The 15431-nt window shown below is 37.8% G+C and overlaps 1 protein-coding gene across 4 annotated transcripts in view; it reads right to left on the reverse strand.

Moving 5' to 3' along the window:
• Nucleotides 1-380: 380 nt before the first annotated feature.
• MYPN (myopalladin) overlaps nucleotides 381-15431 on the reverse strand; it is a 79572-nt gene continuing 64521 nt past the window's right edge. For all 4 annotated transcript variants that reach the window (XM_054204648.1, XM_054204650.1, XM_054204647.1 and 1 more), the window contains 8 exons: nucleotides 14275-14496; nucleotides 13599-13748; nucleotides 12618-12697; nucleotides 11972-12098; nucleotides 10216-10423; nucleotides 9350-9515; nucleotides 7342-7475; nucleotides 381-5053 (listed from right to left, as the gene is read on the reverse strand). In XM_054204648.1, the coding sequence (XP_054060623.1) occupies nucleotides 4884-5053; nucleotides 7342-7475; nucleotides 9350-9515; nucleotides 10216-10423; nucleotides 11972-12098; nucleotides 12618-12697; nucleotides 13599-13748; nucleotides 14275-14496 (1257 nt within the window). In that variant the 3' untranslated portion in view covers nucleotides 381-4883. The remainder of the gene's footprint in view (nucleotides 5054-7341; nucleotides 7476-9349; nucleotides 9516-10215; nucleotides 10424-11971; nucleotides 12099-12617; nucleotides 12698-13598; nucleotides 13749-14274; nucleotides 14497-15431) is intronic.

Raw genomic sequence — 15431 nt, forward strand, 5'->3', positions numbered from 1 at the left:
TCCAAGGTGCTGAGAATTTGGGAAACCTATTGACCTTTAAAACATGCAAATTGCCCTAAAGACCCCTCGGCTTTTGTTCTGGTACCCCTGAGGAAAGTTGATTTTTCAAACTTTGATGAAGGGGCTGAGATTATCAAAAAAAAGCATAATTTAAAACCAAAGCAAATTGATATTAAGAATTGTTTAAAAAAGCAACAACTGTATTTCACAACTACCTGCTGGAAGCATGGCTTGTATGTTATAACTTGACAGTATATTATTGTTTTCTTCGAAGTGACGTAAGGTCTGGTTCCGTTAGTCATCTGTCACAGCAAAGTTCTGAGGAAACCTCTGGTCTTGTTGCATGCTTTCACAATTATTTGAACATGAAGAACACACTCTTGTATGCAACTCTGAAGCATTTATTTAAGTTTAGGTGAGACGAAGAGAAATACATTACTGAACAGGCAGATATTTGTTTTTTCCTTTCATGTGCACTTAAAATATACTTTCAAACTGACATTAACATTTTTCTTCCCAGTGAGAATGACTTCGGATCAAAAAATAAAAAATATCAACTTTAATCAAGAAAAAATTATAAAATAGAATTTTAAGGCTCAAAGTGAACATCTTTGTATTGGAAATAGTAAGGCAATTAACAAGGAATCACTTCTACGATATTTAACAGTTAAAATATTTCATTAGGTCTTGCTAATCATTTTTTATGAAGACATTTTCCAGAAACTAGGGCTTTTAAACCTGGTAGCATTAAGGACACAATTCTTCAAGGAATTCTTATTCCAGATTTGTTGCTTTGATACTCTAAACAGTTGGAATTGGCAATTGTTTACATTTAAGATAAAGACCACAGACTTGGCTTTTCGTATTTGAAGTGCGTGCTCTCATCTTTTTTCATTCAGAAGGTATGCTCCACCTTCCATATGGAACCAAAGGAACTCAATCCAGCTGTTTTAAGGCAAGTCCAACGATATCAATGCAAACTGCTGTGTGATGCTGCTGAGGACTGGGTTTGCACCAAGCTGGACCAAAATTTTAAAGCAAAGATAATACTTTTGCTTTCTAGAATTGCAATACAAAAGTTGTCATCTCTGCTCTTTGAACTATACGGTGCCTCTGTTTGGTTGTATACAAAGCCAGCACTAGAAGGAAACAGGAAACTAAATAAACCTACAAGATTCTGAATCAGAAAACATCGAGAGGTTACAAAACAGAGCATCTCTGTATCTCTCTGATGCAATGTTATGCTCCACATTGTGGTGATTTAATGGACTTTTGGAAGATAATAGCTAACAATGACTTCAGCGGAAGTTCTAACATTGAGTTTTGTTTTTGCAGTAGCCTGCCCTGAATAAGAGAATGAAATACCATGTTAGTGTGAAGTCAAATTGCTTATTCAATTAAACAAAAACAATGAGCAGCCAAGCTGTTCAGGAAGGGAGCACAGTTGCATAGTCTCCAGTGCATCTTGACACAGTGTGATTAGATAGTGCCATCCTTCACAGGACATGAACTCAAACAGCACCTCATGTTTTCTGACAACTCAGTGTTGTCTCTGCTGCTTACACAAGCTTTTTTCCCTTGGCTTTTCCATCAGTTAACAATACAGACATAATCTTTGTGGTTTTTTTCTGGCAAGTCTTCTTTGTGATGAGCACATCAATGCTACTAATTAACAGCATTTGCATCCATTCACATGAGCTTCCTTTGCATACTTGTTTTATGGTCTCAGTATATGCAGAGGAGAAATTTCCTGTAGCGGCTAACAAGCAAAATTTAATGACTATAGACCATTTGGGATCAGATTATGATTTTATTTGTATTAGATGCACTGGAAGTAACTGAAATTCCTGACTTCGGCATTATGGAGGGAGATGTGATGGGTAAAGTTTTGATCCTTTTTTTAGTAAATACTGTCAAGGAGAGAATGTTCAGCTGACAGATTTTGGTGATGCATTCTCTGTAGCCTACGTCTCAGTGGGACTTCTGGGACCTCTTCTTGAATGACTAAGTATTAATCCTTGTTACACAGATATTCGGGAAAAGTCTTTCAGCAATAGCTTATTGTCTTCCCACTTCCAAAGAACTGAATTTACATTTTAAAAAAACATTGTACCACTTAACCCTCAGCTTGTCAGTTCAGGTTATAATGATGTAAGTTTGGAGACATTCCACTGAAATCACTGAGAAATGGTTGAAGAGATGTGGTTTACATGTTTGCTCTGTGTGCTTTGTCTTTTCATTTGTATTGAGTTTGTGTGTGTTGTCTGATGTTGTAAAATGTGAGAACCACTACTACTGGCAGTAATATTAACAAGTACCATTCCAGCACTGGTTACCGAATATTTGCTAGTAAGCACTACTATTCCTTTCTTCTAAATTACATAAAGAACTCTGATTAAAGCGATCACTCTTGTAGCTAGAATTGCCTAATAGGATGCATCCCAGACAAAAAGGAGAAGTTTGTGCTTGCTTGAATTCTTAGTTTCTACTCAGTCAATAGGTAACTTAGTCCACATAGAGCATTCAGGCAGGCAGTGGAAAGTAAAATAATGTAGGAAGCACAGAGTGATTTAGGCCTGAAGGAACTTCAGGAGGTCAACTGGTCCAACCCGTCACTCAAAGCCCAGCAAGGGGCCCACAGACAATCACTTCACTAAGCCTGTGCTAGTATAAAGCCTGGTGACTGATATATAACTTGGAATACTTTGGATGAAAATCTGCTCTTCAGTTCTGGCATGAAATAATGGGAAGACCAGGGCTGTAGATGGGAGTAGAATTAAGTCTTTCATGTCTTAATTTCATCTCTTCCCACTTCCCAACAGCACTGGATTAAATAAGCAAAATCCAATAACTTTCCTTGGATTATTTTCCCAAGAGTAGTTACTAACATGGGAAACTTTAAATTTTGGGTTGCCCAACTCTGACTCAATCTAGGTTTAGTTTTGGAATCCCTAAGCCATCCCGAAAACAAGTGAAGATAAGAGGAGCAGTAGGTTCTCTATCCTGGAAGATCAGACCCACAATGTGTCTTAAGTTGGGCACCCCATAACTGTATTTAACTTGAATCAATGCATCACTTTTAATAGCTATTAGTTTTATTTTGTTTGCCAGGGAGGAGGCGCAACGTGGGCAACAACTGATATTTTGCTTTCCAACTGAAATACCTGCACCTTGTCTTGTCTCTCAGGATAAGAATATGTTTTAGCTTCCTGGTCTGTTCAGTCTGGGTTGAATTTCTAACACAAGCATGAAAGTTATAATGATGCTTTTGGTTTATGGTCTTCACTCTGGTGGGAAGTGGAACAATACAAGAAAATCACTTTCTCTAAACCCTTAGGAAACCAACAGTGAGAGACGACATAGGCAATACTTGTGGGAAACCCAGTGAAAGGCTATTGCTTTCTCAGTCTCTGGCTATATGCAGTATCCTTTTGCTCGTATGATAACTCCTCATTGTTTTCTTTGCATGTGTAATTTTTTTAAGTTATATTTTTAGATTTGAAAAAATCCAAATAAGGTCTAACATGAAAGTATCCGTTTATTTTTGTTTTCATCTCTGTGACTTTGTTCAGGACTTTGTTGCATTCACCAGCCATGTCGAAAGCAGTAAGAACTGCTTGAAAACAATGTCCAAAGAAGAAGGATAGTAGTAATTTAAAGATGCAGGAAATCATCTTAGATATTCACAGATTATAAGTGCTGGGAGGTATTAATACAACGGTGTAGATGCTAAATAGATTTAAATCAATCATTTAGTGTTGTCACTTAACACCTTCTGTTGCACTTTCATTAAATTGCCTTATTTATTACTATTAGTTATTACAGTAGGTTTTTTGCAGATAACTGTTGCTTAACTTGATAACTTTTATATTTTAACAGAACTTTCTCTGTCTTTATAGTAGACATCACATTTGTGATTATTTCCAAAATGATGGGGAAAATTTAAGTTCCACCAGATTATAGTTCCTTTCCAGGTAGTTAAAAACGAGCTAGATGGTAGATGCACTTCTCTTTTAGTCAAGTTAAAAATTAGGAAGAAGAGACCGGTATTTTAAAACTGTGAAGTTACAAGCTTGTTATCAGCTGTGCTTAAAGGCAGAGAATTTCTGTCATTGTAAAGAAAAAAGTATGAAGCGCGTCTGGAAAATAGTTTCAGCTATGGGCTCTAGAGAACGTGCTTCAGACGACAGGAATTTTGGTTTCCTATGTTAACGTCCGGTACACGTACCCTATACCTTACTTTATGAATCCTTACACCATGAGTACACAGTTCATGGAGTACACACACACACACAAATATAAATATATAGGGTATACAGCTGTACCTACATGAAACGCTATATTTGTCTAGTCTTGAGTTCAAAAATTCTAAGATTATCTGGCATAATAATATATAAAAATGAGTTACATCTTTTCTCTTTAACTTGTGCTTTGTTTTCTGGCATGTTTTTTATAATTACATTCAAAGTCTTGTTGTTTACCCTCATTCAGGATTGTTGTTAGTGTAATGTCAATGTTTTCACTGGCAGTATTCCAGCTAAACATCATCAATCCTTAAGGTGGCTTGCTACAGTACAGTAGCTTTAATTCAAGCAGTAAAAGTGGTATTGGCTTTTAAGTGGTGAAAACTATGTTGACTATGTAATTCTTAGCAAACTACACAGTACTGCATTTATTGCACAACACTCCATACCACAATTATTCTGCAGTAAAATAATATGCAAAAGTCTTGTATGATAAGTTACTTGCAACATTTGCAGCAGCAGTACACTTAATTACAAACAAGTTCCTTGTAAACCTTGAGCATCTTGACTTGTACCTCTTTTTTTTTCACAGTTCTAGTATCTCTGCAGGTGTAACTGGAACAATTGTTTGTTTGTTTTTCAAAGTTCTTCGCTCTCCACCACCTTTTGGCTTGGGGATGAAAACAGCATGGGGCTTTCAGTAGTTGGGAAGGTGGGAAAAATGTCGAGTCCTTGACTGGTAAGGTTTGCGTACCGGTTGCCACCAGGTCGAAGCTTTATTGGTTGTGGAATTTGACGGTGCCACTGAGCTGAAGCAACAGAAATAGAATAGGCTGTATAAACCTCTCAGTAAGTTAGCAATGAAACAACAGAAATCAATGCACACAACTAAAAAGTTGCGTCCAACATCCTTGAAGAGACCACAGCATTGTTGTTCCCTGTTTTAGGGTCTATTTCTTCAAATATTATCATTTATGTAGTTTATAGGTTGAGTATTTTTGTTGAAGTCTACAGATGGAATGCCAGTACAATGGCAATGTTTACATGGATTTCACTAATTCCAAAATGTAATCATTTGATCTTTGGAGCCTTCTCCAAAGCTCTTGCAATCAAAACTGAAAACATACCGTAGCTCTGGGGAACTTTTCTTCGTGGTATTTTTTTCGGTGGTATTTAATTTCAAAGTTATAATATAATCACTTTCAAAGAAGTGATTACAATTTTTATTTCCCTCTACTACTTGTAGCTAGTAACATGTTTCCTAGATTTCTTTAAAGATACTGAAAGAAATGTAATCCAAAGACACATATTCAGTAATTTAAAAATAGCATTCAACATGTTTCCATATGAACAAATAGCATTATAAGTTTGTAAGAATATTTAGCTACTGTGTAATACTTAACAGTTACCATTCTTAAACCACTTCAGAAAGGGGAAATTGATACTATCTTTGCCGGTATTTATCCATACAAAATCTCCAGCTCTGCACCCAAAGTGGACAAACATATCTGTCAGCAATTAAAATGAAAGGGTAGAAGTTCAGGCTACGATACTCTGAGAACAGCTTAGTGCAGGAGACCTACAATCTACATTAAGCATTGATAGGAAATGTTCATTATCTTTCCATGCTGAATTTTGACGCTGTCTATCTGGAAATATTTGAAAAAGAGTCTCCTTTTTTCTTGCAGCCCTCGGTTTGTTTCTATTTGAACAATACACTCATTATTTACTGTATTTTTTTCTTTTCACAGGGGATTGCAAATATCAGACCACACTTTCAATCCCCCGGCCCCATCCATTCAAAATAGCACTAAGAAAAATTATTTCTGTCACTCCCTTTGGTATATAAGATTTGCAGAGTTTTTAGAAAATATGGTTGGAATCAGGAAGCATTTCTTACTTTCCATCTTTTTCCTGCTTGTACCTTGAATCTTCCATATGAAAATGTAATTTATGTCTTGCAACATTTAAATAGATAAGGGTTTTTTTCATTTTATGTGACCTTTTTTGAATCACTGTCACCAGCCCTCTCTTGAACATTATGATACCATTGTCTATATCACCACAAGGTGGCAGAACACTGACAGAGATGCACTGTTGACTTGTGCTTATCCCTGATTATTAAGTGGTTTTTTTGAAAAATGAGAAATGCAAGGTTGAAAACGTGGGGTTTTTTTCCTTTGAGGGTATGTTTATAATCCAATAATTTGTGGGATGCGTTTTCCGTTTTGTTATGCTGCTTAAGTGATCAAAGTATGAGTACTTGCTCTAGATAAATTGTCTTAACTTACATCTTGCATAGTTACAGAGTAATTAAATTATGTGCTGTGGTTCTTGAACTGGGCTGGGGCCTTCCGAGTTCCAGACGAACATATTAGATGCAAACTAGCCTCCATTAGTTAGGCATTGTTTGCATCATACGTGCTTTATAGAAGAAAGGGTCTACTTTCTTGTGTGCAATTTATCGTTCCATCTCAGGTCAGGGCTGCAGCACAGATGTGTGTGTCAGAGGGAACAGAGTTAAGGTTCAGCTTGAATTTAGTTCAGTTTATTATATGTGTCTAGGGAACTTGGAAAGTTGAAAAAAGGTTGGAAAGTTGGAGTAGAGAGTCATAGAATCATATAATAGTTTGGGTTGGAAGGGACCTTTAAAGGCCATCTAGTCCAAGCCCCCTGCAATGAGCAGGGACACCTTCCACTAGATCAAGTTGCTCAGAGCCCTGTACAACCTGACCTTGAATGTCTCCAGGCATGGGGCATCTACCACCTCTCTGGGCAACTTGTGCCAGTGTTTCATCACCCTCATTGTAAAAAACTTCTTCATTATATCTAGTCTGAATCTTCGCTCTTTTAGTTTCAAACCATTACCCCTTGTCCTATTCCAACAGGCCGTACTGTCCTGTTTGTCCCCATCTTTCCTATAGGCCCCTTTTAAGTACTGGAAGGACACTGTAAGGTCTCCCTGGAGCCTTCTCTTCTCCAGGCTGAACAACCCCAACTCTCTTAGCCTGTCCTCATGGACAATGAACTAGGTGAGGGATGGGACCAGTCAAAGAAAATAAATTCAAATTTGTTTTATTTACTAGCCAATACTTACCATATATGTCAAGCCTAGCCGTACAAGAGACAATACCAGCTTCATTTTTTGCAGATAAGGTATACCAGCCAGCATCTGCTTTCTTGGCAGGTTGAATGAGGAGGCAGACATACCCTGTTGTATCTTGGTGCATGCTGGGAAAACAAGTGTTTTGGAATTGGTATTTGTCAAGAACTTATCAACTTCGAGATTTTATAATATGTATATTAAATATGAATTAGATAAATTGTAACTTCTATTCTCAGAGGTAGCAGCCCAAGACATTTATAGTCAATAGATTTGCTTTCAGTATGGTGTCGACCAATGATCAGAGATCAAAAAACAAATCTGTTCTTGCTTCTCTCAGCTGTGCAAAGCCATGGTGTGGCAGTGTGAGCTGAATTGTTGCTCTGTATGTGTTAATATTGGAATTGTTTATTGAATTCCAATGAACTAAACCCATGCAAACCTGCTGCATGGTCATACTGTATTTTTTCCTAGTTCAGAAGCTGAAAGAATAACATAGCAAAATATCAAGAACATTTGTACGAAGTTGTGATACTGTTTCACAACAATAACTAGAGCCAGTCAGAAACTTTCTTATGGCACCTTTCCATGAGAAAATGCCTTAAAGATTTGCTTGGCCAACAGACTAAAAGAAACGTTCTTCATTATTCCCTCCTCTTCCCTCCAGTGGTCCAAGGCCTTCTGTCTGCAACTTCCAGGAAAAGCTATTCAATCGTATATCAGAGAACTGAGGCTCCTCTGCTCTCTAGGCAGTGGCTGGTCCTTTTTATCAACCCAAGTGTTTCCCTCATTATAAAGGAAGAGGTGGGAGACGAGCACACCAGAATACTTGGAGTTGCAGGAAGTTCTGAAATTTGAGATTTTGTTTCCTTATGAACTGGAATGAAACATCAAACCACAGAATTTCAGGTCAAGAGGACGTTTTGTGCTTCCAACAGCTCTAATAAAAAAGGGAACATCCACCCTTTGTTCCCTGCACTATGGAATTTGCTTTATGCTGGGGGTGCAGTAGTGTAGGCTCATGCATGTCCATAACATGATACAAAAAAGGTCTGTTGGCTTCAGACAGGAAGATAATAGTGAGGCAATGTGGGGACAAACAAGGACAATGCTGCCCATCGCTCACATGGATCGGTGCAGAACCGCTCCAAGCCTTGGGGGCAGGCAGTCTGGTTCTGAGTGGCTGAAATAGCAGAGGTGTTACAAGCCTGACATTAGCTCCTGGCGTTCTGAGGTGTGGGAGGTTTCCCTTAGTGCTGCTGCGGAGCCAGTTTTCTCTACAGATAGCCTGCAGGGTATGCATGCGAAAATGTTGGAGCCAAGAGAAATAAAATATTAAAAATCAGATTTATGCTGAAGTAGAAATGTTTAAAAAATGAATGAAAGGAATTAATTTCTCATTAATTACAACCAGGCACATTATTTCATCAGCTTTTCTTTTGCAAAACCTAAAAAGTAGTGATGCATTTGCATGCAAGAGCTGAACCCAAACATTGTTGTATTTCGTAAGCATGGATCAAAGTCTTTGCCTATGTTTGTGACCAAACTTTGTTATCATCCTCTATATCTGATGTGCTAAACTCTCTATTATCCCCTGCTCTTGGGCATTCAAAACCATGTTCTATATGTTCTGAGTTTGAATTCATCCATAGTTAGAACTAAACTGAGAAAAAATAATTTAGAAGGAGAATAAGGTGCTAAAATGCATTAAAAATACCATATTGTAGTATCTTTGATAAGAAGATGCATATGCTGCATCAGGCCTATCGCCCAGAAGGTCTGTCACCTTTCTGAAGCAGGGGCATATTATGCTCCACACCCTTATTCTGAACCAAGGAAATAGCTATTGTTCACCTCACAGCGAAGCAGGCATTTTAAAACTTCATGTGGGTGAAAGAAGTTGTTTTAAAAAGAGCACCGCCTGTACTTATCGCACAGGTTTTCATGGAAACAATTGGTCCAGCCACCAGAATCTCCAAGCATGGGTACGATGGTACAGTACCTCATCCTCTCTCTGTTTGACGGGATGGTCTCGTTATCTTTCTTCCAGTAAAATATGGGGGGTGGCATTCCCACAACTCTGCACTCTAATCTGACGGGGTACCCTTCAGGAACACCGCAGTTCTGAAGCTTCTCCAAAAACATGGGGGCTTTTTTTACTTCCTTTGCTGGAAAAAGAAAAAGAATTCTTGAACAACAGGGTTTTTCTTTGTTTTGTTTTGAACAATATGGAAGAACAAGATCAGAAATTATTCTTGTGATATCAAAACAGGTTGTGAATTTTTAATGGGGTATTAGAAGGAAAGTGAAATACTATGACATGGCCTCTGTAAGGGAGCATAAAGAAAATAATAGACTGACCTGGTATTCGTCAAAGAATGTATGCATATCTAATGGGTCTAAACATACTGCCTTTGCAGGAAATTAATGCCAGATCTATGGATTTCAGTAGCTCATATCTTGTAAGGCTTTAATGAAGAACAGTATTCGGATTTGTATTTTTTCTATTTAAAAACATTTTTAAGCCAATAAAATTGTGACTGACATCTAGGAGACCTCAACATATATTATGAATTCAAACACTAACCATTTTCCGGGAGAAAATGAAGAATGTCACTTTGCCAAGACAAGAGAGGTAAAGTGATGATGAGAGAGAATTCTTACAGCCCTCTTTTGATAACAGGAGTGCACCTATTGACTGAGCACCAGGTCCATTTTCCTCCAACAGATGAGTTTTCTAGCTGTTGAACTCTCCTGCTATCAGTGGATTAACTATTTATTTATACTTATCTGTAGGGAAACTAAGGCACTTTTGAAGAAGCATACAAATAACTACAACAACGTGACTAGTTTTTCAATGATTCTTACCTACAACAGTGAGCTCCAGACTAAATGAATTTTGTCCTGTTTTATTAGTGGCAAGGCAAGTGTAAGTTCCAGCATCATTTTGTGAGAGAGGATCAATAAGCAGAGAGTGAACTCCGGTCTCTCTGACCAGCATCTTGTGGGTGCCATCTGGTAGCACAGGTTTGCCGTTCAGAAGCCACGTCAGATCTGGAGTTGGTAACCCACTCACCTAACAGACAGTGAAACAGCTAGAGACAAGTGTCAACCTGACAAATAGTTTTTAGTAAATTCATAGGTAGGCCTTTTTTCAGATTCCATCTGAATGATGTCAGAATCTAGAACAGAAAGATTTTTAAAATTTTTTTATTTCTTGGCTTCTGTTTTTCTGCTGATTGGTTCCAAAAGGGAGAAAACCAGAAAACAAAGAAACAACAAAATCCCCAGAGAAACAAATACATGAAATGCCTACATTTTTCTTAGTCAGAAAGGAAGAAACTTGGTTATATATCAGATTCACAAAAGACTCCTAGTAATCTGCTAATTTTCTTTTATTTTTTTTAGTGCTGAGTATAAATCAAAACCCAGGATCCAAACCGCTACAGAGATGAAAGAGAGTTCTATACAAATGACTTTGTATTTCATAAAATTTGATGCGAAATGATATAGCTCTTTGTAGATGTTAAACTTACAGGCTTTAGAACACTATAGACTAAGTATTTTATAGAAAGATTATTAGACTTTATTATACTCTTAAAGATCTTTCCAATAGATAGAAGTACTTATTCACGTCTACACTATTGCTTTCCAAACAAACAATATTCTACAAACCAGAGAAAGCGGGAAGTGGAACTTGCCTGAACGAGGACTGCTGTCTTCCAGGTTTGTGCAATACCAGGCATGCTTTAAGGCTTCACAAGCTCTGCCAGGATAGCAGAGCTAAGAATAACCAAATTCTTTGGCATGCTCCCTAGTAAACTTTACATTGTAAATTAAGTAGTAATGAATTTTGTTCATCTCCAGGGCATTAACTTCTGCTTCAGATCGTCTACCCTCTTCAGGGTAGGAGACGTTCCGGAGCATAGAAGACGTCAGTGTCAGCACTACCATGTTTGCTGTGCTACTGCAACATAGAGGGACTACCAAAATATGTTGGAGCAGATGAGCTTCTTAAAGCTGTTCAGTAACAGGATGTTCACTGCTGTACTCTAATCTCTGACAGCTCTCTCATGTGGGGATTTGAATCTGTAAATGGGGACGTTTCTGCATCTGTGCATGCTGGGGAAGCATAAAATGAACTGGGCTCTGTTCCCTCTTTTCAGGGAGTATTAATCTGCAGTAATTCAGTCTAATACAATGGGAACATTTGTTTGAACAGTATACATGCTGAATCCTCTCTTTCTCATGGTTTTGTGCTATTCTGGATTATGTTCAAGAATCTGATAATGGAGCAGAAGGACCTGTCATTCCCAGATGAACTTCTGGAGTTCAGACTGGTAAAGGACATGGTGAACATATCTAGTAATTTGAATGACCTTGTAAGTGAACCTTCTATTTCTGGGGTTGTGTTTTCTGTGTTCTTCATTCCATATAGCATGTGTTGAAAAGAAATCCCCTGAATCAGCTCAGAGACAATGGCAGTAAGAAATAATTTTAAAAAAATGAAGCATTAAAACTTCAACAGAAGGTGTTCATGCATGCAATAAAGAACATGAAAACACTTAGCAATACATGTACAGAGGTAGGGAAAGTGAGAATGAACAGAGGAAACAGTTAATACCTTACAATCCAACCTACAAAGTCGCCCCTCGTGTGCTACCATGTCACCCGGAGCCTGTAGAAAGTATGGCCTGAAAAAGCGTTCTTGAACTGCCTCTTTGTCTCCTTCTGGCACCCGGGGTCTTGTTCTGCAACACAAAAATTGCATGTATATGTTTGGAAGCCAAACTTTTTTTCCTAATGCTTTAAAAAAGGAAGAAATTGTGGAAAAGGATGAACAGATAGCTTGAGTTAAATAAAAGGGCAGAAAGAAATGGACTGATTGTAATTTAATGCTTGCATATTTTCCATTTAGAAAGATTATCCAATTAACTATATTGTGTAGTATTGTTGGATTCCCAAGCTGTCCTTTGCTACTTTTTGCTTTTTTGGCTGAATTTCATCTTGCTAATCCATCCTTTGCTTTTAATTCCACTGCAACAGGTAAACGAAATAATACTTTACACAGAAACTTCTCTCTATTTGAAGATGACCTTCAAAAATACTACATTCTAGAAGTGACCTGTTGGGAGGGAATTGCTGGTGTTATTTCCATTCTATGGCTGAGAACTGAAGTACAGAGCGCACTGAAGTACAGCAGCTGGTTATTTTGAATGCCTTCAGTAATAAGCTTAAAGGGGGTCCAAAGGAGTTATCTTTCCTTTTACCTGTGAGGCTGAATTGTTGATATTCGGCCCCGAACAGGGATACTCTGAACCATCAGGTGGCCTGAACAACTGATTCTCCCCTGAAAATCACAATCGACACAGAATTAATAGTTGGTTAATAGCTCATTTAATTTTAAAGTATAAATGCTTAACATTTACAATGCATCAGGGTTTTTTTTTTAATGAAGTAACTGAACTATCGTGCAAATGTTACTTTTTCGAAGCAAATGCTATTAGCATGCAGTGAAGTGGAGTTAAGGCAGGGGTTTCTTTGTGTGTTTCTCAGACTCTTCAAGGCTGTGGCAATGCATTTAGCCGTGGTGCTATGTAAACCAGCTTAAGCAGCGTCTCTCCCTGCTTGTTCATTCCTGTCTCTGTGTCTCCACAGGTGCTGCCTGCTAGTACCTTTGTACTAGCATTTTTGTTAGCTGGGTTGAAATATAATTCAGAAAAAAGGAAAAATTTAAACTGATAAAAGTTGCCTGATCTACTTGAGTGTACTGCTAAATAAACAGCTAAGCTAACGCATAGGGTGAAGGAGAATGGTATTAGGGGACGAGACTATTTGGAGATCCACATCTTTGCATCCTAGATAAAGAATAATTGTGTTTGGTAACACTTCCAAATTTGACGTAACTTTTTGTTTCCCCTTGCTCTATTCTTTCTGCCTGAAATATCACATCTGTCTTGTCACCACATCTCAAAAGGTATCTGTCAGCAACAGAGGTGGGGACAGAAGATAGGGCATGAGTTATTAATGTGAAAAAATGTTCTTCATGATTGTGACTGGGATCTGTTAGAATAGGGGAGTAGTTTTGTCATTTTTCATTATATGGTTTCTTCTCTGATCCTCTGAAGCATCTGATTTTTGATACAGTCACCACTCGATGTCAGACTAGGTGGCCTAATCTGTGTTCCTATTAAAAAATTTTAGAAAAAGATGAGACAAACTTTTTTGTAGAGGAAAACAGAACACCTTACTTGTGGGTTTGCAGCCATAATCGTATAGTTGCCGTCATCATCATTAGTAGAAGCTTCAATATGTAAAGAACATGTTCCATCTTCTTCTCTGTTCATTTTGAAATGTGTGTTTTTCTTTGAAATCTGCTTGCCATCCTTGAACCAGTACACCTGTAGTGATCAGACCACCCCCACCCAGTGACTTAACACTTGCTCTGTAGTGGAATAGTGACTAGAAAAAATGTAGATCAGAACATGACAAAAGTTGCCCAACTGCTAGTAAAAATTTTAGAACATTATAAAATTTGCAGATCAGTTACAATGTGAAATAGAATGATTCTAGACTGAACTCAGAAAGTTGACTATCTCCTTTACATAGCTGGGCCTGTCAGGTTCTCTTTTCATGGCTATAGACACATAACTGGTGATCTCAGATCAGTTCTCATCTTTCTGAGAAGTTAATTTTTGGGGGGTTATGAAGTTCTGTTTCTCTTGGGGTCAGGGATACAGTACATCAAAGCCTGATACATGCTCAGGAGCCGATATTGTTATTTTAGAAAGCGGGAGGGAAATAATTTGTTCTAGAGCTCTCTCCACAGAGCCATGTTCTTAAGAGTGAGACTTTCCAGAGGGGTGTATAGAAAATAGCAGGTAGTTGATTTTTATTCCTTTACTGCTAGCAGTGAGAATGACCTACCTTGGGAACAGGTATTCCAACTATTTTGCAAGTGAATGTAATAGGAGATCCTTCCATTACCCGAAAGTGCTTCAGTCTCTTATCAAAGATGGGTGCTATGTATTTGCCTGTAGGGATGTCCTCATGTTGGACTTCATCATCTGATTCATCCACCGGGGTACGTTCAAGACGAAATTCTATTTCGTTCATCAGCCTCTGCTCAAAGCTTGAAATCCTGTATTCCTGCGGAGTGAGAGAGGCACGGTTCTGAACAAGAAGAGTCATGTTCTGTGGTATTTGCAGTCATTTGCGCTTTTAGACTAATTCCCAAATGAGTGAAAATAAAAAAGCCTACGTAAACTAGGACATATTGAAACAGTTTGAATTGGTCTGCAGACACAGATTCTTACTGCATCTTAAGTTTGCAGAATGTGACTAATGAAACTGAGTTTTTTCAGAGGCAGGTAAAAAAATCAAACACACAATTCCTCGAAGTCCTTATGAAAAAACTGTACTCTCGCACACTGTTGGTCAAAAAAGATCATTAAAACATACCAAATTTTTGAGGATTTTGTGTTGAAATGTTAGCCACCTGCTAATTATAGAAATGAATACTAGTATATATTTCAACTCAGAATTAAATAAGGAAAACTATACCTCCTAAAAGAGAAAGCTAGGAAGAAAGTGAAATATTGTCAGAGTAATTTACTTTCAGATTAAAACTTGACCAGATTTCTAGCTGGTGTAAGCAAAACATTTAAATCCCTAGAAGATTAAACAGATGATGCAAGAACACCAATATATTCCTACATAAATGACCATTTCCAGATAGTTTGATGTGATTATGAGCCTCCTCCTAATCCCCCAAAGTCAATTAACTAACATAGACAGCAGAAGAATATCTTGCCTAAGTCATTACAAACTGTCTTGTGGGGAAGCTTGTGTGTAGGCCTGTAGCAGTAACTAAATCACTTTGCTCAGAGCTGGATTTCTGCAGTTTGTAAGTCCAGAGCTTCTGTTGAAGGGCACTAACATTTCTGAGAGCAGGCTTATGTTTTATTCTACTTCTATGGCAAGCTGGGGTCTTCAGAATTTCACTTTAATTTGTCAGATGATAGTGCTATTACAATGGGTTTTGTTGCTTTGTTCTAGGAAGGAAATGATCTGTGGCTTGAAAG

This window comes from Rissa tridactyla, chromosome 6 (assembly GCF_028500815.1).
Source record: "Rissa tridactyla isolate bRisTri1 chromosome 6, bRisTri1.patW.cur.20221130, whole genome shotgun sequence".
NCBI classification, from domain to species: domain Eukaryota; kingdom Metazoa; phylum Chordata; class Aves; order Charadriiformes; family Laridae; genus Rissa; species Rissa tridactyla.